Source organism: Siphateles boraxobius, unplaced genomic scaffold, assembly GCF_051911475.1.
Source record: "Siphateles boraxobius isolate OS27281-9 unplaced genomic scaffold, OSU_SipBor_1 11, whole genome shotgun sequence".
Classification (NCBI taxonomy): Eukaryota; Metazoa; Chordata; class Actinopteri; order Cypriniformes; family Leuciscidae; genus Siphateles; species Siphateles boraxobius.
Window position 1 is genome coordinate 6437936 of NW_027508711.1, and position 24426 is coordinate 6462361.

General features: G+C 37.7%; 1 protein-coding gene across 3 annotated transcripts in view; it reads right to left on the minus strand.

Moving 5' to 3' along the window:
- Positions 1 to 24426, minus strand: part of ctif (CBP80/20-dependent translation initiation factor) — a 151794-nt gene that overhangs the window by 30710 nt on the left and 96658 nt on the right. For all 3 annotated transcript variants that reach the window (XM_077194721.1, XM_077194727.1, XM_077194734.1), the window contains 4 exons: positions 15530 to 15652; positions 15365 to 15435; positions 13039 to 13143; positions 11098 to 11185 (listed from right to left, as the gene is read on the minus strand). In XM_077194721.1, the coding sequence (XP_077050836.1) occupies positions 11098 to 11185; positions 13039 to 13143; positions 15365 to 15435; positions 15530 to 15652 (387 nt within the window). The remainder of the gene's footprint in view (positions 1 to 11097; positions 11186 to 13038; positions 13144 to 15364; positions 15436 to 15529; positions 15653 to 24426) is intronic.

Consider the following 24426-nt stretch of genomic DNA (forward strand, 5'->3'; position numbering starts at 1 on the left):
ATATTTTGTTTTATATTTTGTATTTGCTTGACAATAATGAGATATAACTTAACAGTTGAGCAATGGTTACAATCCAATCAAATACACATGGCTAAAAACAAGACCCACCTTACATTATTCATAACATTTGTTTCACATGTCGAAACTCCTGAATTCAGAGGAGAATTGGACATGATGAGTGTTCAGATGTCCATATTTAATGTGGCCAATATCAGATACCAAAAAGTCTCATCTAATAAGCGTTTTGCTGTTTACATGCAAGCAACAAGATCTGATCTGTGCCAGATGTCTGTGGAATACATCAGAACACAGAAATGTGAACGCAGCCATAGAGACAACGGAAAGACTCGAGGTTACGACTGTCATTTTGGGTTTCGCCCCATCAGAATCCATCAAGTCTGAGTTTCTAAAATCATGAGGAACTTCCTCCGTGGCTGAGAGAGGCGTGTCTGCAAACCTCCATTCATCTTCAGTGTGTGTGTGTGTGTGTGGAGCTACTGTTGCAGTCCTGCAGGACGTCACAAGTTGGACGTCTCCGCTGTAATGTTCTCCAGATGATAATCGCAACCACACGATACACATTCAGACTTCAAAGTGCCTAAATATGTCAATATTTACACAAGCGTGAAACGAAGGAAAGCGAGGCAAGAGTTTTCATTTGACATGATTAAAGTCCTCAATTATTATTCTTGTGCACAAAAAAACGTGTTATAATTCTTTCAAGGAAGTGCAAAGATATCAGGTTTTGTTTGAACATACACTGAGACATATTTTAAAATACATACAGCCACAAATGTAAGCATCCGAACAGGTATGTGATGAATAATTATTGCAGAATAAAGGACAGCAGGGAGGAGACCTTTTGTTTATTTTAAATAAGGGTTTGTTGTTTTTTTTAAATGTGAAACAATACGAATGAGTGTGTATGTCCTGTGCACGACGGCTGACAGATCAAAGCCAGAGACACACACGCTCGGTTGGGCAAGTCCCCGCTGAGTGTGACCTTTGACCCCCGGGCTGCAGGACTGTTGGTCAGTGTGCAGATGTGACTAGAGAGGGCGGCGGGAAAGGAAACGTATGCATACCGCCACATTCCAGAGGTCAAAGGTCACAACGGAATCCATGTTCACAGAGTGCCTTACAAGGACTCCTCCCACTCTGATCTGATTGGTTGTAATGATGATGTAACCGTGTGAACTGTCAATCAAATGTCTACTCCTCCCATACCATGCATATACCAGGATATTACAATGACTATAGTACTTTTTCGTGTTGCCTAAAATAGCAATAAACAGTATAATAATACAAAATAATTATAAATATAGAATTGTATGAATAATAAAATGATTAAAATAATATGGTGTATTACAGTATTTATGGTAAATAACGTGTGACATTTAATTTCAAGATATTATTTGAACAGAATATATGAAACATACTAAATAAAAATGTGGGATACTTAATGAGTATATATATATATATATATATATATATATATATATATATATATAGTATATACATAAAAATATATATTTGGATTAAAACTATACACATATATGCACACACACAATTAATAAAAAAATATAAATATAAATATATCATTTAATATTTAAATAATTTAATTTAAATTAAGACTTTTATTTATATGATACATAATTATATATATATATATTTTTTTTTTTAATATTTCACACAATGAAATATGATTGGAAAATCCTTATAAAAAAGAAAAGAAAAAGTTTTAAAAAATAACATGTAACAATATCTAACACAAACCACAAAATTATTCAAAGCTATAAACTATAACTTGGCGAATTGGCTAACTAACAAATTGAAAACACAAATGACGAAAAAAGAAAAAGAGAGACACGTTTCACTTTCCCTTGGAGCTTCAGTTCTATAATGTGATATGAGAAAATTCAAAAGTCTTGTATGCATTTCGTTTGACTTTTTGACAAGCTATATTTTCCATTAGCCACCAAGTATAACACAAAACGTCTTCGAGTCAGTGGAATGGTTCATATCGGACAGGGTGGGTATGATGACGCTAGAATCATCACAACCATCAGAGCTAACGAGATCGACCCGCAGAACGACACAGCTCAAGAAAACTCATCCAAGAACATGAACTCTTCCTTCCACAGATATTAGAGGGTTATGGAAATGAAAACGCTGTGGATTAAGACATTAACCTGAAGGGAATGAAGACGTTTCCCATCAGAGGACGCAGACGAACCGTGACAGAGAGAATATTACATCCTCTGATTTAAACAGTCGGAACAGAGCGGAGCAAATTTCAGAAACATTAGCCAGAGAGGCTCTACAGGTCTTTAATATTACACTCCAGCAGCTTTTAAACTCTGAAATTGAATGTGGAATTGGAAATGGTGAACATACCGCTGGAAACATCTGCAAATAATTCAAACTGCTGATTTCAAATAATTAATAGAAAAGTGCTTTTACTTGAACACACTTGGTATTTAAACTAGTCCATACATTTTCTAGACACCAACCAAGAACCATGTTCACAGTATCTAGCTGATTTCCTGTGCTGTTATTGGCTGTTTGATTAATCCAAACTCTGAGGGCAATAGAGTGCATTAGTCTCCGCCCCCATTTTCAGCAGCATTGGTTCCCAAAGTATTTTTTCCATTCATTTTTTCCCCTTGGGGACTTTAAAATAGCCTTTGTTAAAGAGTTATTAAAGCCATAAACTACGAGTTGAAATCACAACACTACAAACTTTGATTTGAAGGGAATACGTTTTTGATAATCGGACAAAAATACAAAGGTAGCCTACATGACTGTGTGTTTAATGGCTTTAGTGAGAGAAAAACTACAGTCCCATGAAGCATTGCAAACAGCATAATCAAATTAAAAACGAAGGTGAAATATAAAACTACTCATTTACAAATGTTGATTACATCTATAAAAACAATATATTTAAGTTTATTGCAAAACTTGCAAATATATTACGTCATTCGCAGAGCTTCATAAGAGTGGGCGGAGCTAAAGAGCTATTTAGGGGTTTTGCTTGTTTCGACTCTCTGATTAGTGGAATTTTCTGTACTTCATATCACCAGGAATTCCACAGTTAAACATGATTATTTTAAAACTAAGCTTAAATAATGTGGCTGAAGGCTTCAACATCCTCATAGCTCACTGTACGGCTGTCTTTAACGTGTTATAAGTTATTGTTCAGTTTTTGCATATTCAAGTTTTTACTTACGGAACCCGACTGTTGCTTTCTATACGGAGGGTTTGTTCACACTGCAAAAAAAATCTTATTTGGCACAATGTTATTTTAGCTTTTATTATAGTTGTATTAATATTGTGAATTCCTTTTTATTGTTAAATTCAGTTTTTTTTTTGGTAATTTCGTTATGTGCTTTTGTCATTTTATTAGTTTTTTAAAATAAATATTGCCATTTGGGTTAAATTTATTTTTATTTCAGTATTACTTTTTATTTATTTCCAATTAATAATTAATAAAAAAAACAACATTTAAAATTTGCGTTTACTGTATGTTTTTCAACTAATATATAATTTTATTTCGGCTTTATTTCAATTACCAGAAATGTTTTTATAGTTTAGTTAACGATAATGATCCTGATTTGGCAAAGAGAAACTTAAAATTTCAAGCATTTTCTTTTGCAATTCAGACAACAAAAAAAATAAAAGGATATTATGCATGGAACGGATACACCAAAAATATCTGATATTTGCAGGCTGCCTGAACAAAGCCGGAGTGTCCGGTGTGAGATGTGTTGGTGTGAGCCTGTGATTCTAAACTTAGCGTTCACTGGACAGAGACGGTTCTTTGTTAGCATCACTATTGCAGGATGACTGAAGCCGTCACCTCTGGTATTAACGTGACCCTTTTCCTGTTCACGAGTCGGTGTCACGACATTCCGGATAATGATGTGGAATTCCAAGAGGGAAAGTGACACAGGAATTCCTGCGCCGCTAGCGGGGTGTAATGAGGAAGACAATGAACCATCAGTCAAAGTGCCGAACTCTTGGCATGCGACCATGACCAGAGAGATAGAGATAGAGAGAGAGAGAGAGAGAGAGAGAGAGAGAGAGAGAGAGATAGAGATAGAGATAGAGATAGAATCGAAGTATATAACTGTACACACTCACACAGTGCAGCTGACACACACATACAGTAAACAATAAAAAGTTTTCCAAAGAGAAAGAAAAGGAGGGAATGAGAAACAGGGTTCCCACACCTTTTGACCAATGAATGTCCACGACCTTTTCTAATCTTTCATGATAACTGGTCAGAGTTGTCATAGTTAATCTATTAATTAGTTGAAATATAGCTGAAATGAAAATAAATATGAATATTAGATGAAAAATTTTAACTTATTTTATTTATTTTAATTGGCTGCAAAGGCAACATTTTTAATTTTCGTTTAAGTTGAAGTACTAAAATTAAGACTAAAACTGGAATAAAAATAACTTAAAACCAAATAGAATTAGAAAAATAGAATATAATGAAGAGAAAACAGAATTTAAAAAAATACATAAAATGTCAAAAGCACATAAAATCACTTAAACTATCATGTAACCCCATGTGTGAAACATACTAAATAAAGACTTGGCATACCAGGGAGTTATAAGGTTGCTGGGGTATCCTAGATGGTTTTCAAAATGTTGCTATATGGTTCCTAGCCTGTTCTGGTGGTAACCAGGGAGTTGCTATGCGGTTGCTAGGCAGCTATGGTTTGTCACTGCTATGCAGTTGCTTGGTTGTTCAGATTGATCATAAATACTATGCATTTGTTAAGCTGTTCCGCTCGGTCACCATGGAAATGCTATATGGTTGCTAGTCTGTTCTGGTTGGTCACCAGGGAGTTGCTAATGCAGTTCATGTGCAGTTCCTAGGCTGTTCTGCGTGGTCACCAGCAAGTTGCTATGAAGTTACTAGGCTGTTCGCGTTGGTCACCAGGCAGTGGCTAAGCTGTTTTGGATGTTTACCAAGGAGTTGCTATGCAGTTGCTAGGGAACAGTTGCTTAGTAACAGCACACAAACGCAGTAGGACGACGCACAAACTGAACTTTAATACTCTCACTGTGGAATGATAGTACTAGTGCTGCACTAAGAAGACACTGTAAATATGTCTCTCTCTCTTTATTACTAAAAATAGCTGCATTTCATCTTAAAGCACCAAGGTTTTGTAAAACGACACGTCATTCAGTCGCTTGAATTCGCCAACTAGCATCCACCCACAAATTCCACAACTCCCAACAGACAATTCCGCATCCAAGCTTCCCTCACTGACCTCCTCGTTCCAGCGTTACGACAGAGAGAGCGAGAGAGCAGGTAAGATCTGTGTGTCGTCGTCTGGTTGACAATCACAGGAAAAGGGAGGGTGTGTGTGTGTGTGTGAGAGAACTACCAGGGTCTCACTCTCTCTCTCTCTGCTCCTGTCGAGCTGCACGTAGATCAGGGGAGTGAGCGCTCAGTGTCTGGCCGCCGCCACAGGCCTTTTGTTCTGCAAGGAACTAGACATGTCTATAGTATCTGACCCATCACAGACGGACCGCTGATCTTACAAACACACACACAGACACAGACACACACACACACACACACACACACACACACACACACACACACACACACACACACACACACACACACACACACACACACACACACACACACACACACACACACACACACACACTATGTAAATGCATACGAGTCAAAACAGATGATGCAAAAAAACAAAACAAGAAATAAATACTTTGACTGAGAATCTAAACTGAGATGACACATGCTAAGATTAATCAATTTGTATGTGTATTTATTTATTTATTTATAAAGCACCTTCCAGGCTACACAGTAGCTCCAAAGTGCTGTACATTACAAATTATCTAAGTCAAAACAGCTCCACAAAACAAATGATCGAGAAAAAAAAAAAAGATAAACAATAAAAAAGTACAACATCAATTAAAAGAGTGACTTAAAATGCAAGAGAGAACAAGTGAGACTTTAGACGAAACCTAAAAATATTTAATGTTGGGGAAGATCTAACAAAAAAGGGTAGGTCGTTTCATAATCTTTGACCAGCAACAGCGAAAGCAGGATCCCCCTTGGATTTAAAACGTACTTGTGGGATAGTTAACAGGAGCTTATTTGAGGATCTTAGTTATATATGTGCCTTATAAGGCCAAGTATTCTAGAGACATACCATAAACTGCTTTACAAACATATAGTAAAATCTTGTAATGAATCCTATATTGTACTGGTTTAACAGCTCAATGAGGATACCAAAGGAGTGATATGATCGGTCTTCTTTGCATTCATAAGCAATCTTACAGCAGCTTTTTGAACTAACTGGAGACGTGCGATATCGAATGACAAGTCCCAAGGTAAATTGAATTGCAGTAATCTGACAGTGAGAAGCTGAATTACTTTTTCCAAATCACATGCTGAGAGAATCGATTTTAATTTGGCTATTGTCCTGAGATAAAAAAAAAAACAGTTCCGAACCACAGTTTTAATCGGTGTATCAAATTTCAGTTCAAGTTTTTTTACTTGACGCTGTAGGTAATTGCCCCAAGGTCCTAAGTTATCATTTACGTTCTTATTACAAACTGTACGACCAAAGAAGAATATTTCTGTTTTCTGTTCATTTAATTGGACAAGATTATCGGCCATCCACGTTTTTACTTCTTCCAAACATTTAAGAAGTGTTGCCCCTGAGTCATCACTATTAGGCCTCAAAGGTACATAAATTTGAGTGTCATACACGTATAGATGGTAAAGGATACCATATTTTTTATTAATCGTTAATGTTCATCATTAGTTTATGTTTACTAATGCATTAACTAACAACTGAGACAATTAACACACACACAGACAGACACACACAGACAAATACACACGCACACAGACACACACACAGAAACAAAGACACACAGAGACACAGACATGCACGCACGCACAGACACACACACACACACACACAATACGGAAACAGACAGACTGACTCTGACCTTATTGGAAACAGAGCTGATTTTGTGGGAATAACGGGAAGAGTGAACGTGATAAAACACACACACACACACACACACACACACACACACACACACACACACACACACACACACACACACACACACACACACACACACACACACACACACACACACACACACACACACACACACACACACACAGGGTATCACTTCCTTCAGCTCTGTATTAAAGACAATTAAAGTTTACAATGCACAGAAACATCCGCTCACAATGACACACACCAAACAAACACACAACAGCACACAATATAAACACACATACGACAGCGTGTTCAAAGTCCTGCCAATATCCAGCAACTTCGCACAGCCATTGAAGAGGAGTGGACCAACATTCCACAGGCCACACTCAACAACCTGATCAACTGTATGTGAAGGAGATGTGTTGCACTGCGTCAGGCAAATGGTGGTCACACCAGATACTGACAGTGTATGTATATATTCAGTGTATATATGCATGTCATTTTCACTACCATTCAAAAATTTGGGCTCAGTATATTTAAAGGCAACGCGTTCTCATCCCAATGCGTCATATACGACGCTTTTACCAAAGCGTACATATCCTACGCACATGGCACCCTTTAGCGTAAATATAACACGCACAGAGTATGGGTAGGCTTAGGTCTGGGGTAGGGTTAGGGTTAGACCACTAGGAGGCGCCTTCTGCCCCATATATATCTGCGTCTCATATTTACGCTAAAGGGTGCCATGTGCGTAGGATATGTACGCTTTGGCAAAAGCGTCGTATATGACGCCTTGGGATGAGGACGGGCTCTTAAAGGGGTGGTAAAACGCATTTTTTCGAAGGCTTGATTGTGTTTGTGGGGTACACTGTAACATGTGTTCCTGCTTTGTTTTTTAAAAATTGCATTATTTTTCATATGTTTTACCTTTATTCTACACTGCTCTGCCCCTCCTTGTAAAAACGGTCTGATGGTTTCCTGGTTCTATGAAGCCAGTCCCTCAAAACTACGCAATGGGCTCAGATTGTTTAGCTGGCCCAGTGTGTTGTGATTCGCTAACCGTCTAGTGCACGTTCTCAGGAAACGCCACGCCCCATACCTTAACTGGTAGCCTAGTTTGTGCTTTGGTCTATTAGGCCGGTGACACACTGGCTGCGTGGCGTGAGTGTGGCGTTTCTTTTGCATGTCAACTGCGTGGCGGCTGTGTCGTGTTTTCTGTGTCTTTGCACACCAGAAACGTGTCTGACGCGGCGCTGCTGACACGGATCACCCTTGTTCGACATGGGAGATTTATGCTTAACTTCATGTTAAGCATAAATATAAATCCTACTGATAAAGACACTGTCAGCAGTATTGACAGCAAACTAGGCTACAGAATATTTCGTTTTGTATTGACAGGTGCAATATTTGAAAATTTATAATTATTTATTCATTTATTTATTTTTAAATTATATTTATATCTGAATTTATGTCAAAACCTATACTTTCAACCATCAAAATGTAATTTATTAATATATATTCGTGTACAAAATAACATAACATCTTTTCCTATTCTATTTTGCCTGGAAACGCTTGCGTGTTGCGTGAAAATTAGGCGTCGGTTCTATTTCTAGCGTGCACGCGTTTTCCGCGCGGCTCAAGCCACGCCTGAGATGCGCGTCACGCAGGCAGTCTGCAAGCTCTAACCTGTTAACATGGGAGCCGAAAATAAAAACAGACACGCCACGCAGCCAGTGTGTCAACGGCCTTATAAACAATGAAACGCCAGTGAAGATGATCGAGCAGAACCTGTTCAAGAACCGACGTTTCAGAAAGGTTTGTTTTTTGTTGTTCTCTCATTACTTTTTAGATACGCTGTTATTTAATTGTACTAATTATTATGGAATTACAAAAAAATAAGCTTCATAAACAAGAAGAATTTCATATAATCATTCTAAGAAATTATACTGCAATCCTCAAAGGGATTTTTTTGAGTAAAGACTGCGGATCTATAGTGATCGTTTCTGACTGTATTCCACCGTTACTTTTGTATTTTTAGAACGACTGTAGACAAATAACTTTCTGTCACAGAACTATTAACGCAAAACGAACACTAAACATCGGCTGCTAAATCCAACACAGAACCATGTTTAGAATGCCTGTAGATAAACAAGCATGTAGATAAACATAAAAGCTCTAATCGAAGAATAATTTACACTAATTCCCTGTTGAGATTTAAAAAAAAAACGTTAGGTGTTTGTCGGATAACGTTAAGTATGAATGAGCATTTAACAACCCAGCAGAGCCAAACAGCGTTGTCATTTGTTTACTTCCTTGCTACAACGTACAATTAACAATACGAACTATTACAGGAAAACACATCGACGAAAAATCCTGCATTGAACTCGTGAAGATTGTGGAAGCTCCGTAAAATGTGCAGCACAGAGAGCGAGATTTGGGTCATAATTATGAGGGACCGACTTAAAAATAAATTTGAACCATTGATCCCTAACTCCCTCGTCCCTAGGAAGGCTGAACAAAGTGGACCTGCAACCGGGATGAAAATAACAGCAGCGTTTCGACGCGACAACTCATTTCCAAAACAGCAATATAAAATGGCCTCGACCCGCTTATTAAGTATTCTCGGAGGAGGGGTTTATGTAAATAATGGGATATGCTGACGTCAGCTAACCCAGATGAAATTTGTGTAGTCCAAAACCGGCCGTTTGCTGTAGTCCTTAGAAACTGAATTTTTTAAAAGCAAATATCTCCCTTTGCTTTGAACTTTGAGCGCTGTAACTTTGCAGATGTTGTTTATACTCAAACAGCAACATTACACACTAGCTAAAGTTAGAAAAGTGAAATCGTGTTTTACCACCCCTTTAACATAGTTCTCTTCTGACTTTGCTGTTGGAGGAAACAGGAACACAAATTATATTTGCTATGGTTTCTTCATGGACTTCTTTAGAAGTTTACTCGAATATAATTTATCCACGCTCCAATTTTAACATCCTACAACGTTCACCCAGTAAACGAACACAATCACAGAGAACAACGAGAAAGACGAGTAAGAACAATGGCTGGCATCACACAAACTCCACCCTGTCTGCCAGCGCCGCGTAACACACACACACACACACACACACACACACACACACACACACACACACACACACACACACACACACACACACACACACACAAACACACACAAACACACACACACACACACACACACACACACACACACACACACACACACACACTGCTGGCTGGACAGGTGCAGGGAGAAAGAAAGAAAGAAAGAAAGAAAAAGAAAGGCACACAAAATAAAGAAAGCAAGCTCTGCTCCAGGGTGGTTTATTAGTGATGTCATCATGAAAGCACTAGATGGCGTTGACGAGCAGAAACAAACTACACTTACTACTTTACCATCACTGACATACTACTATGGTTTTTTATTAACATTTTATTTTATATTTTCTGTTCTCATATTAATTTAAAATTTTTAGTAATTTTGCCGTTTATTTTTGTCATTTTTATTATTTAAATTTTTTAATGCATCTATATTTATTGTTAACATAAAAATACGAACATTAAAATGCAGATAATACTGATTTGCAGGTTAGTATCTAGCCAAATTAATGACTGAAATCACCTTAATTTATAATTCACACACTTTCATGTTCATACAATTATAAACTGCTGTAGCAACATGATCTCACACACTTTTCGAGAAGAACAGTATTAAAACACTTAATTCTGCGTCTGAATGTAGACAAACTCAATTTAGCTCGAAGTAGACAGACTCACTAACACTAATTAGATCCTTCTCAGTGTAAACAACACATTACTGTGCAGAAATCCTACATCCTACAGTAACAAACACACAGTGTTGTATTGTGACGTCACCACTAGATGTCAGTGTCGGATCAGTTAAAATGAAACAGCTTTCAGTGTCTGGACACCAGAGGGAGCTTCTGCACACACACACACACACACACACACACACACACACACACAAAAACTGTGTTCTGAGTTCAGAATAAGTGATCTCATCCTTAAGTTCATCTTCTATCAGGAAACTTGAGTAAGAGTTTCTTACCGGCAGGCTGGGCAGGAATTTCTCCATGTTTTCCAGGTCAATACCATCATCATCATCATCATCATTCTCGAATTTGCCCTTTATCATACTGCGAACAGACAGACATAACGACTCTGTGAGCATGATATTGTTTTTCATTTTTGATAAAATATGACAAAATACGACAAAAGTCTGCATATGTGTTTTTGTAGAGCATCATATTTTAGCTTTTATGGCTCATATAGTATGATATAGTGAGAATTTGGAGCTCATAACATTTTAAGATGATTTAAAAAAAAAAAAGTATGGATATGAAGTAAAGCTAAGTAGCATCAGTCCAGTAAGTGTTCACCTTAAAATATTACTAAATGTTATTCTTGCATTTACTTTATAAAACCAGCAAAAGGACGTTTTTACAATTATACTAGGCATTTTACTTGCTAAAAAAAGTCTAAACTATCAATTTAGATAATTGATCATCTTGATCATATAGAGGCCTTAGAAATGTGTGTATTATCAAATATGACAGAACGCATCACTGTGTTAAAGGTGCAATGTGTAAAAATTGAGTATCTATTAACAGAAATGCAATATGACATCCATAACTATGTGTTCAGTGGTGTATAAAGAACTTACTTAATAAACCGTAATGTTTTTATTACCTTAGAATGAGGCATTTATATCTACATAACCGCGGGAATCCCCTTCTATGAAGGTCGACATATTGTGACGTCATGTTTCTACCGTAGCCGAGCGCGAACAAACAGCGATACAGAGCGCGTTTCGTCACTACCTTGAAAGAGAAGCCGCAGAAAGCTAGAAGCTAGCCATAAACACCGTGAGTAGTGACTTTTCCCTTGTCAGTGGTGTAAAATATGTAGTTGGATTGTTTCATGTAACTTAATTCTTCTCCCTCGCTGTGTTATGGCTTTGCTATGTGGGGATAAATGTGCTGGTTACGTTCGTGAGACAGCTGATTAGTACTCTTGTCATTGACCGTAAAACAGTTACAGGAATCACCAACCCGTCGATCTTGGAAGCATTTTAAGTCGATCGCGAAGAGTTTTCAAAATCAGAGAAAAAAAGCCTATTGTGTGTAGTAAATGGTGTCTAGGGGATGCGAGGCGCGCGGGCTGTTACCATCACGTCATTTTTGCCGCACGCACCTTTGGGCTCATGCGGACGCGTCGAGTTTAAACAAGGCTTAACGCTTTAACCAGCTCAGCCACAGTAACAGCTCATATTTAGCCAGCTAAACTTTTACTACCCTGTTAGAAAAAATATATAGTTGCATAGTTTCATGTGGTTCTTCTCCCTCGCTGTATTATGGGTTTGCTATGTGGGGAAATGTGCTGGTTACGTTTGTGAGACAATCAGCTGATTACTATTATTATATTATGTATTAAGACCCTTGATCCTCACCTGACTATGGCTTTGTAAACTTTATCCATGATGTGGTTTATAATGGACTGTGTTACAGAAACAGTGACAATGTTACACACTCTTGGCTTACTCTGGCTATTCTCTGCTGTCTCAGACGACGATATGTTTGTCCAGTTTCAGGCACCGTAGCTTCTTCAAAAGGGAGGGGTGAGCAGTGGGCTGAGCCCTCAGTGCAACTCGCAGCCGAACCGCTAGATGTCGCTAAAAATCACACACTGCACCTTTAAACTCCCTCAATGCATTTATTTGGCAATGACAGCCTTAATCCAGCAGAGATCAGTAGTGAGCAGAGCACCACACAAACACACGGCCACACCCCATTACAGCACAACAATACTGAACATTAAACTATTGCGTGTACTCCAACTTTCAAAACTCCCTAACATGCAGATTTGCATGTCAAAAGAAACAAATATAAGTGTGACTGGTTCCGCCGGCAGCCCTGTGTTAATGTGAAACGCTTCAGACTGTATGTGTCAGATCTCAGGTCAGTATTATTGAGAGGAGCGTCTCTCTCACCCTTCTCGGTCAATGTGCGGGAGGTGTTTCGGTGTCCCTCTGTACGACCTCCTGTGAAACTGTGAGAAATCCAGTTTCTCCGGCTGCATGTCCCACGTAGCGCCTCTGTGAACACAAACCACTCAAAATCACACACCTATAGGAATCCTTGACTATAGGAACTATACATTTACAACGGAACTAGGTCATATTCTACCCTAAAATCACTAGAAAAAAAGTTTATTTTGCATACAGAAAATGCATCATGACTATTTTGATGACATGCTCATTCAATCTCATGAAACTCTAGATATGCTAAATACGCTATGCTAAATTAAATATATATGATATGCTAAAGTCTCTGTGGAGATGCTAACTAGCTCAGGCACATTCTTCATAAAATCCGCTGAATAAATTACTTGTTTTGAAAGGGAATATGGAGCTCTGAATGGATTATAGTGGCGTTACTCCTATTCATGCATCTGCAACCTGTGTGCAAAAACTAAACTGAAGAATCTAAAATAAAACAGTTTAGCACTGAACGCATTAAACTGATCGAAAGTGACAGTAAAGAGATTTATAATGTTACAAAATATTTCTATTTTAAATAGATGTGGTTCTTTTAAGCTTTCTACTCATCAAAGATTCCTGAACAAAATGTATTAAGTTTCCATAAAATATTCCGCAGCACCACTGTTTTCAACACTGATAATAATCAGAAATGTTTCTTGAGCAGCAAATCATCATTTTAGAATGATTTCTGAAGGATCATGTGACACTGAAGACTGGAGTAATGATGCTGAAAATTCAGCTTACATTTTACTATATATATTCACATATAAAACAGTTATTTTAAATTTCACAATAATTCAGTTATTTTATAATATATATTTTATTATAATAATTCATTTTTTAAAATCAAATTAATGCAGCCTTGGTGAACAGAAGAGACTTCTTTCTAAAACATTAAAAAATCTTATAAACTTTTGAACAGTGTATATTCAAGTAATGTAAGAATCTTGATTGTAGACATTACATATTTCTGAGTAAAACAGGATATTTATTGAGAATATTTTTATTCTTTTCATCAGGATTTGGTTCGGGAAAAGAGGTTTTAGAGGTGGACAAAGTTATTACATTTTGAGGAAAGATTTCTTGACCTACACTGATGTATAGAATACAAAATAAATAGGGTCAGTTTTTATTTGATGCTAACTTCAACACTGATGTTTACACACGACTCATGTCTGATATAAGAAACAACTAGACTGTAGAGAGACAGAGAGAGAGAGACAGAGAGAGAGAGAGAGAGAGAGAGAGAGAGAGAGAGACAGAGACAGAGAGAGAGAGACAGAGAGAGAGAGACAGAGAGAGAGAGAGAGAGAGAGAGAGAGAGAGAGAGAGAGACAGAGAGAGAGAGACAGAGAGAGAGAGAGAGAGACAGAGAGAGAGAGAGACAGAGAGAGAGAGAGAGAGAGAGAGACAGACAGAGAGACAGAGAGAGAGAGACAGAGAGAGAGAGACAGAGAGAGAGAGAGAGAGAGAGAGAGAGAGAGAGAGAGAGAGAGAGAGAGAGAGAGAGAGACAGAAGATGAAGCCCTCATTAATTAAATTTAGCCATGACGAGTTTTAAATTAGACTGAGTCAGTGATTGCAATTTCAAAAAGATTTCAAGCTTGCTGTGCTTGTTTGTAGGACTGCACAATGTGGCCAAAAATGTTGATATTATATATTAATATTGATATATAATAATAATAATAATAATTATTAATATTATATAACTAACTAACTAAATAGAAATTACTAAATAAAAATAAGAAATATTACTATTATAATATTTCACCTTTAAAAAAAAGTATTTAAGAAAAATAATAATAATATAATAATAATAATAATAATAATAGTTAAATTTACATTACAACAGTAAAATGACAATACAAATATTTATTGGTGTCTTAATTTCTATATCCTTTCAAACATGAAACCATCAAAGCACAGGGAGCCCGAGAAGAAGAGTATGAGAAGAAGGTGCATGTTGCGTTTTTAAATGCATATTATAAGCGACTCAATCTCAGAGCAGATGCAGAGATGCAGTTCATGTGAAGTCTACTGTGAACCGAGACGCTGGGAAACACTAAAAACGTGTAAAAAAATTTTTTTTTTAAATTAATCGCAGCATTTACATGTTTATGATTATGGTTCTCATTTTATGATTTATATGATTTATTTCTCATATGATTTATGGTTCTCATTTCCTTTACATGATTATGGTTTTATTTTAGTTGATCATGCAGCCCTGCTATGATTACACCGCTAGATTTATTACTCGTGCGTGTATGAATCTTACCCATGACAGTCCAGGTTAGCAGCCCAAATGTCCGTTCCCAGGATGTCCAAAGAACAGTCCTTGTTTCCATTCTAAAACACACACAGTCCAGAAACATTGTGAAAGTTTAAAAAGGTAGAATTCAGTGTAGAAAGTCATATGTGCATATGTGTTGTTTAATCTCACCTTTGCTGGAGCTCTGAACTGGTTGTTTCGTCCTCTGCTGTCTGATCTAGAACCAGAACCGGGTCGAGAACCTGAACTAGGTCTAGAGCCGGTGCTGCCATTACTACTGTGTTCCCAATCATCCTGAGAGAGAAGAAGATTCATTCAGATTTACTAAGTCATCCAACATCTACAGGATACATTTAAAAAGCAATCTTTTTAAGCTGAACATTTTCATTCTGCAAATTGCGATTTTAAAAAAAGCCCAAGTTTGATGTGCTAGTTTGTAGGACTGTACCATTTGGCCAAAATGTTGTGATTATATATCATTATTGCTATAATAATAATAATCATTATTATTATCTAAAAAACTAAATAAGAAATATTACTATTATGGTCTGCCAGTTAACAAAAACAAAACATTTTAATTTGCTGAAATAAAATAAATAATAATAATAATTATTATTATAATTAAATAAATATATAAAAAATTACTAAAAAACTAAATAAGAAATATTACTATTATGGTCTGCCAGTTAACAAAAACAAAACATTTTAATTTGCTGAAATAAAATAAATAAATAACATTTTAAAAAAAAAAAAAATTTCTTGACTCCAAAATTAAATCAAATAACAAAAATAAGCACAACATAAGCAACATGTTCCCACACTGAGAAACACTTTGAGTTTCTCACATTTTACAGTAACTCTGGAAACTCCAAAATGTTGACAATACAATTAAAAACTGAATATGTGGAAAAAGTAAAACTAAATTGAATCTAGAAAATATTACAAAAGATATCAGATAAAATAAATAAATAAATGAAAACTACACTGAAAAGGACAAACTTATAATTTAGGAAAACAACTATATAGCAAATATCAAAAGCCACTAAATCAAGCGTACCACAAACACAAATCACGCTTGAGAACTAAACAAAATGTAATGATACAACAACAACAAAATTTCAACATGTAGTGCATGTTGAGGAAGTCAAATGAGATTTCAATTCAGTCAAAACAGGCAACAGTTCACCAGACGCTACTGAGCATGAGCAGAACTGAAGCACGTGACACAGGATTTAGGGCTTTCACACACAGGTTCAGGGACCTCAGAGCACAATACTGCCACTGTGTCATTCACAATGCGCTCTAATTTAAAACTCGTCATGGCTAAATTTAATTAATGAGGGCTTCATCTCCACCTTCAGGCCTCTCTCTCTCTCTCTCAATTTCAATTCAATTCAATTCAATTCAAATTAGCTTTATTAGCATGACTGTGTAACACAATGTTGCCAAAGCATCAACATATTATATATAAATAATAAAACAAACAGTAAACATATATGTATAAATCATGTCATATGTAGCATTGTAAATAGATAGATAGATGAACGCAATCTATCTTAATAAATAGATAAATAAATACATTTGATCACTCTAGAGAATTAGCTGTCTCTGGCGTTGTGAATAGCTAGCACATATTTAGCCGCTAGTGCAGCTGTATTAACATCTTCTCCGAGTAAGAAGGACATTTTTTCAGTGTCACTCAGTTCATAGAATGATGGGATCAAGGCTTCAAATTTGGGCAGAAAAGTTTCTCTTATATCGGTATATTTGGGACAGAAGAGCAGAAAGTGTTTCTCATCCTCTATGTGCTCTAGATCACAGTGTCTACAGATCCTCTGCTCTCTCTCTCTCCATGTTTGTCTATGTCTTCCTCTCTCTATCTCTAGATCATGGTCACTTAATCTGTATTTGGAGAGGATTTGTCTTTCTTTAAAATGTTAAATAAATAGATAACTGGCCAATTTAGTGGTTCTATTGAGGGTCGAGTAACATTGGAGTTTATTCTGGAGGTCAAAATGTGCTTTTAGTGACGCATCATGGGTGTGTTTTAGATGTGTGTGTATTTCTTTAACAATAGTTTTGGGGCTGTAGCTGTGGTCAGTGGGAGGTGTAGTCTGATGCAGGAGGTGAAGAGCGAGTGTGTTTAGAGGATGAGGTTCGGCAGAGGTTTCATTGGCGAGGAGGGCTTTATATTAGACTGACTCTGGATCAGACTGATGGAGGTGATGCCAGAACTGAACACATCTCTTCTAGATGTTCAGCGGGTACAAGCCTAGCTCAGCCCTGCAGGCGGCAGTGGATGTGTTTCTATGAACCCCTAAAATATTTTTGGTAATTTCCAATTGTAATTTTTCTACTGGTGTTTTATCCCAATTTTTAAAATTTTGTACTGGTCCCCAAATTTCACATCCATATAAAATAATTGGTTTTATTATTGAATTATATAATTTGATCCAGGTTTTAATGGGTAACTTTAAGTGGCCGCATCGTGACTTTATAGCATAAAAAGCCCTCCGAGCCTTTTCACTCAGTGTTTTAACAGCCAGACCGAAGCGTCCCGAAGCGCTGATGTCGATGCCAAGATGGCTATAGCTAGTGCTGTGCTGCAGGACCTGGCCTTTATACAGGAACTGGTGTTTGTGTTCCTGAGATCTGTTCTTCTTCTGGAACACCATGACTCTGGTTTTGTCCAGATTGACGGTCAGGGCCCAGTCGTGACAGTACTGTTCCAGCAGGGACAGGCTCTGCTGAAGGCCCTCAGGTGTGCGGGACAGCAGGACCAGATCATCCGCGTACAGCAGACATCTGACCTCTGACCTCTGACCCTTGACCTGTGTGTGCTGTAGAGTGAGGCCGGGGACTGTAGAGCTCTCCAGCGCTGATGCCAGATCATTGATGTAGATGTTGAATAGAGTCGGGCTCAGACTGCAGCCCTGCCTCACTCCACGGCCCTGCTGGAAGAACGCGCTTCTGTGGTTCCTGATTTTCACCGCACTTTTGCTGTTGCTGTACAGAGATTTTATAATATCAAACGTTTTCCCGCCAATGCCAATTTGTAGGATTTTGTATAGTAGACCATTATGCCAAATTGAGTCGAATGCTTTTTTAAAGTCTACAAAACATGCAAATATTTTCCTTTGTTTGTCCTTGATGTTTTTGTTGATGAGAGTGTGTAGAGAATAGATGTGGTCGGATGTGCGGTGTTTTGGTAAAAAGCCAATCTGTGCTTTATTTAAAATGTTGTGTGATGAAATGTGTGAGACAATGCGTGTGTTTATGATCCTGCAGAACAGTTTTCCTAAAGCACTGCCCACACTTATGCCGCGATAACTATTGAGGTCGAATCGATCACCTTTCTTAAATATGGGGGTGATGATTCCTTCAGACCAGATCTCAGGGATGCTTCCGGACCAGAACACCAGATTAAATAATTTGGCTAGAGTTTTAATCATGCTGGGACTGCTGAGTTTAAGCATTTCATTACTAATGTGATCTTGTCCACATGCTTTCTTTAGTTTAAGATTTTTAATATGTTCTAATATTTCAGATATTGTTATAGATTTATCTAATGGATTTTGATAATTTTAATTGTTTTCTCCAAGTCTTCTAATGTTTTCTGTATTTTACTCTGAGGTTGGTTAAGGTCCGCTGGTGCAATTTTTCGATACAAATTTTCAAAGTAAGATTTCCAAATTGTGCCATTCTGGAGTAACATCTCTAATTTGGGTTTTTTTCTAGTTTTTTTATATAGGTTCCAGAAAGTGTTTCAATTTCATCAATTTCAACAATTTTGAATTATCAATTTCATCAAATTTGGATTTAAAATATTTTTCTCTTTTGTTCCACAAAAGTCTTTTGTAATTTTGCAGACAGTCTGAATAAGAAATCTTTTCTGAGACCTGCACATTCATCATCGAACCACACATCCTTTCTCATTCTCTGTTGATTTGTGTTATGTTTGCTTTGCTGTTTAATGTTAGCTAGAGTCATCAATGTTTTGAATATGTAATTTAAGTTTTTTGTTGCTAAATTTATTCCCTTAATATCTAAAGTGAAATCAGTGGACATAAATTCATCCAGCATTTTTAATATAGTAGGACTGTTGATATTTTCTTTGAATTGATCAGAGATGGATTGATTCCATTTAAGTTTGGGTTTCAAAGGAAACAGTTTTTCAGAATCAAGTGGAGAAGTTTTAGTTATATCACATGAGGGTTTCAGATAAAGCACAGTTTGGCAGTGATCGGAGATCGGGAGCCGAGGTCTGACTGTGAAGGCATTAATAAAGCTTGGGTCAATATCTGTTATTGAATAATCAACCACACTGGTTCCTAATCTGGAGCAGTAAGTGAATCTACCTAAAGTATCTCCACGAGTCCTGCCATTAATGATGTAGAGACCTAAACCTTTACAGAGTTTTAACATTTGTTTTCCATTAATGTTTACTGAGTTATCATAGCTGTTTCTTGGTGTGATATTTGATGAGGAATGAAACGTGGTGTCATTGAGGATGTAATTATTATCTACAATATTTACATAATCAATTTCTCGCCCTGTTCTGGTGTTTAAGTCTCCGCAGACGAGGACATTTCCTCTGGACTGAAATTGTAAGATGTCAGCCTGTAATGTTGGAAAACTTTGCTCTTCGTAATAGGGAGAGTCATGAGGGGGAATATAGACGGCACAGAGGTAAAGACTGGATTGTGAAATGATGGATTTCATTTCAAGCCAAATAGAAGATTTTCCACTTTTAGCAATTTTAATCGAATGTTTTAAATCGTCTTTGTGCCATATAAGTATTCCACCTGAGTCTCGGACACATTTTATTTTAGAATTTTTTGATTAAGGAACTATAATTTCCTTGTATCCTATTGGGCACTGTAAAGTCTCATTACTACGACACCACGTCTCTTGAAAGATACAGATGTCCATATCAGTTACACTGCTGAGTAAGTCTTGGTCTGCAGTCTTATTACCAAACGTAGAAGAGTGCAGACCTTGTATATTCCAACTACTGATTTTAAAAGATTTCATGGGTTCTTCTATAATGTGTGTGTGTGTATATGTGTGCGTGTGTGTGTGTGTGTTATGCAGGTTATGTCCTCAGTCTGGAGCAGATGATGTTCAGCAGATGTCTTATCTGGTTGAGTTCAGCGGCTGCAGGGTTCTGGGGTTGTTGAGCGGCCGCTGCGTAGCTTCTGTGTCGTGATGGAGGTCCGGGGGCCGGTCTGGGCTCTGCTGGAGGACGAGGGCTTCTCGGTGGCTGAGAGCTTCTCTTGTTATCGAAGTTTTTGTTTCTTGCTGTGTTTCCAAGGGCTGTGCTTTTCAGCACTCTGGCGAAGACTTTCACTCCTTGCTTGTTGAGATGTACGTGGTCATACATATGATGAGGCTGTATGTCTTTGTGATGAGCGAGATGAACATTAGGAATGAGTGCGCAGCTTCTGGAGAGTTCCACATTATTCCCGTGGATCACGTGGAACGGCACGTCGGTGGGTGGCAGCAGTGTGGACAGAGTTATTCTGGCCTGTGGGAAACGCTGTGTGGCTGTGATCGCCACCTCTCTCATCACAGGAGCCACACGGCCCTTCATGGCCCTTAAGTCATTTGTCCCTGTGTGAATTATTATGTGCTTGTAGTTTTCGTGTTTACTCTCAGACAGGATCTGAAAAGCACTTCTTGTGTTTGGACACCAGATTTTCTTGGCTCTCATGTTTGGTAATAGAAGCTTCTCACTGACATATTTCCCATTGGAGTCAGTCAGGATAAGAGCGTGTGTCTCTCCCGGGTCCTGTGCAGCGGAGCTGTGGATCTGGGAAGCTGGATCAGTCGAGCAGTGAGGCTCTTCCACTGGTAGCTGTTCAGGTCGAGGAGTTTCCATGAGCATCTCTGGACGGATCAAGGGTTTAGCAGAAGACTCTGTAGGTGCTGAAACAGAACTGAGTCTTTCTTTTAGGTTTGTGATGAGTTCATCTTTGGTGTGAAGAACTGACTTCAAGGCAGAGAGCTCCTCCTGTATTTCTTTTCTAACGTCTGTTAGTTGTCTTCCTAAAGTTGATTTTACTTCCCTCAGTTCTTCTTTAGTTTGTTGAAGTTCTGTTGACATTTCTTCTCTGTGTCTCTGCAGATATTCAACTTCTTGTTTTAACTTCTTTATGTCGATTGTCGCTTGTTCCATGTTGATGTCTTTCAGGTGGGACAGTATTAACTCTTTTATCTCCACTACTTCTACTTCCAGAAGTGAAAAATTGTCTTTCATTCTTGACATTGGAGATGGGATCGCAGTTGCTGAAGTCGCTGTCATCTTCTGAACTGATTTTCCAGGGGAGGCATCAATGTTCATATTTTTGTCAGCTTCATCAGACAGTGCTAGTGTTTTTATTAGTTCAAAATCCTCAATAAAGACCTTGAGAGCAGACTCTGATCCCTGGACCATGACAGTGCCATTTTGATACAAGTTCAGGGTCAAAAATCTTGTTTAATAATTTTTTTCAGCATCTTCAAATGCTAAGATCTGTCTGCCTTTACAGATGCCTCTTTTCTTGATAAAGGCGAGATGTTGACAGAAGGCAGTGTGCCATAAAGGGCTGTGTTCGGTGTAGAAGAGCAGGTTGTTCATGACATTGTGATCTTGTAGTTCAGCAAACAGTGTGTCAGGGCTCTCCTTCATCTGCTTGTGTCTGAGCATCAGCCTGGAGTGCTCAGAGCTCTTCTGAGGGTAGATGAAGGGGCGGGGCCAAGATGATGCGCTGGCCATCATTGATTTGGAATGTAAACAATCAACTGAAATAACTGCCACTGTTTTGATTTGTTTTGTTTTTCATCTCTAAGTGAATATATAAAATAGGCAAAAATGAATAAATAAGCCAAAAATGGGAAAAATATGACTTTCACTGGTCTCTTTACAATTCCAGTTGTGTCCAAAATGTTCCAAAATGTTTTTCAGTGCTGTTATTTTAAACAGATATCAGGCAAAAGTCCAAAGAGAGATAAATAGCACTGTCTATTTAAAATATCTTTACCTCTCTTTTCCTGCAAGTTTTCTTATAGTTGTTGTTGTTTGTTGCTTGATGTTATCCTTTCCAACATGAATATCCTCTTCTGCAGAGGGTTATCCTGTGATCAGCTTCTCTTGAACTTTTCCTCAGATTCAGGTGTGACAGTGTAAAAAAAACTGTCCAGATTCAACAAAATCTTTGTTTAGATGTTGTCTAGATGCTGTTGTATGTTGAATCCTCTATTTTCTTTAGCTTGTTGGCAAATAAATCTTATTTTTCTTGCAATTTATCTGGAGCTCAACACTCTCTCTCTCCTCTCTCTTCTCTCTCTCTCTCTCTCTCTCTCTCTCTCTCCTCTCCTCTCTCTCTCTCTCTCTCTCTCTCTCTCTCTCTCTCTCTCTCTCTCTCTCTCTCTCTCTCTCTCTCTCTCTCTCTCTCTCTCTCTCTCTCTCTCTCTCTCTCTCTCTCTCTCTCTCTCTCTCTCTCTCACACACACACACACAGTACATCTAACCTTCTCATGTGTGTCATGTATCGTCTTTAATATTTAATATGCACACAAATCAACCGTATGGCTGACGGCTTTAGTCTGCTCCAGTGTTACTATGGAGGGAACATTCAGAACCCAGTGATGCATCAGTCTGGAAAATCTATACAGTATGTGCACAGAAACCTGTTAAAAGAATGAAAGAACTGCAGAAGATCAGCTCTTAAAGTGGTTTATTCTGCTTTTTCACGTTTAACTTTCTTCAGTGTGTAAACTCTGTAAACCAGAGTTCTGTTTTTCTCAACTAATGAACAATAAAAACACTGACAGGCAGACAGAATCCATCCTTATTTAAAGAGACAACATGTTGACACTAAACAGTGCAATAGTGTGTCGGTGTGGACGCTAATGTAGTCATCGGTATAGGCCCGGTCCAAAATGGCACACTTCATATGCACTTACAGTCGTGTGGACTTACAACGGCCACCGTGTGTGTGTCCACATGACCATAGGGTGTCCCATTTGCCATTTTATGTTTCAGAAGGGCCAAAGTGGCATTATTTCAGAATGGACCAGGTGGAAGATTGCAAGGGCTTAGGAATCCATTTGGGACAAGGTCATAGTTAATGTTCTTGGCGTGAAGAGGCCTCAACAAAATTCTCAAACTATCACCAGTACTTGGGAAAAATTACTAGAAACTGACTCGCATGCTACAGAAAAGAGACCCTAAGAGGACATGATGAAGAAATAGGAGGTAAATTACATAATATATTTGATTTTGCATTCACTTGTAAAAGGTTTGCATACTATCAAAAAAAAAAAAACGTTTGCGTGCAAAACAAAATCAAATGCAAAGCTTTTGTGAAACAATGTAAAACAACTAAAGTATTTTTCTTCCATCTCATTTTTTTTTTTACTATATAGTTCCCCTTATGGCAACAAGTATGCAATGCACACTTGTATTTTGTTACACATTACAGTCTGACTCATTTCTGAATAATATGAAGCAGGTAATCAAGGAAGCTTTCAGACAGGTGTGCTGAGGCAAGTATGAGCTAAACTCTGCAGGACAGTGGCCCTCCAGGACAGAGTCTGGACACCCCTGGTCTACCACAAACAGCACGCCATCCAGGCACCTGTGACATACTACTTACAACTTAATATGATTTGGAACGCTCTAACACTAATGTAACACACTATTCAGGACAGACAGTAAGCGCTAGTTTGATGTTTCTGATGTTTTATTTGTCCATCCATTAATATCTATAAAGTAATGAATGCAACATTTCCGAAGACAAACACACCTTTTGATGAAAACCTAGAGATTCATTTTCAAACATTTCACTAAACAACTAACTAAATTATGTTTTGGGGTAATTTCTCAGACAAATTTGGTGTGTATAGTTTGCAATTAATTTGATTAATTAATCGGCACATCATGTAATTAATTAGATTAAAAATTGTAATAGTTTGACAGCCCTAGTTTCTACACATTTTCAAGACAAACACTGTGTCTGCACAGCTTCATCAATTCTAATAAGAGAAGTTTACTTTTGACAATCAGCTTGTGTTGGGTGTGGACA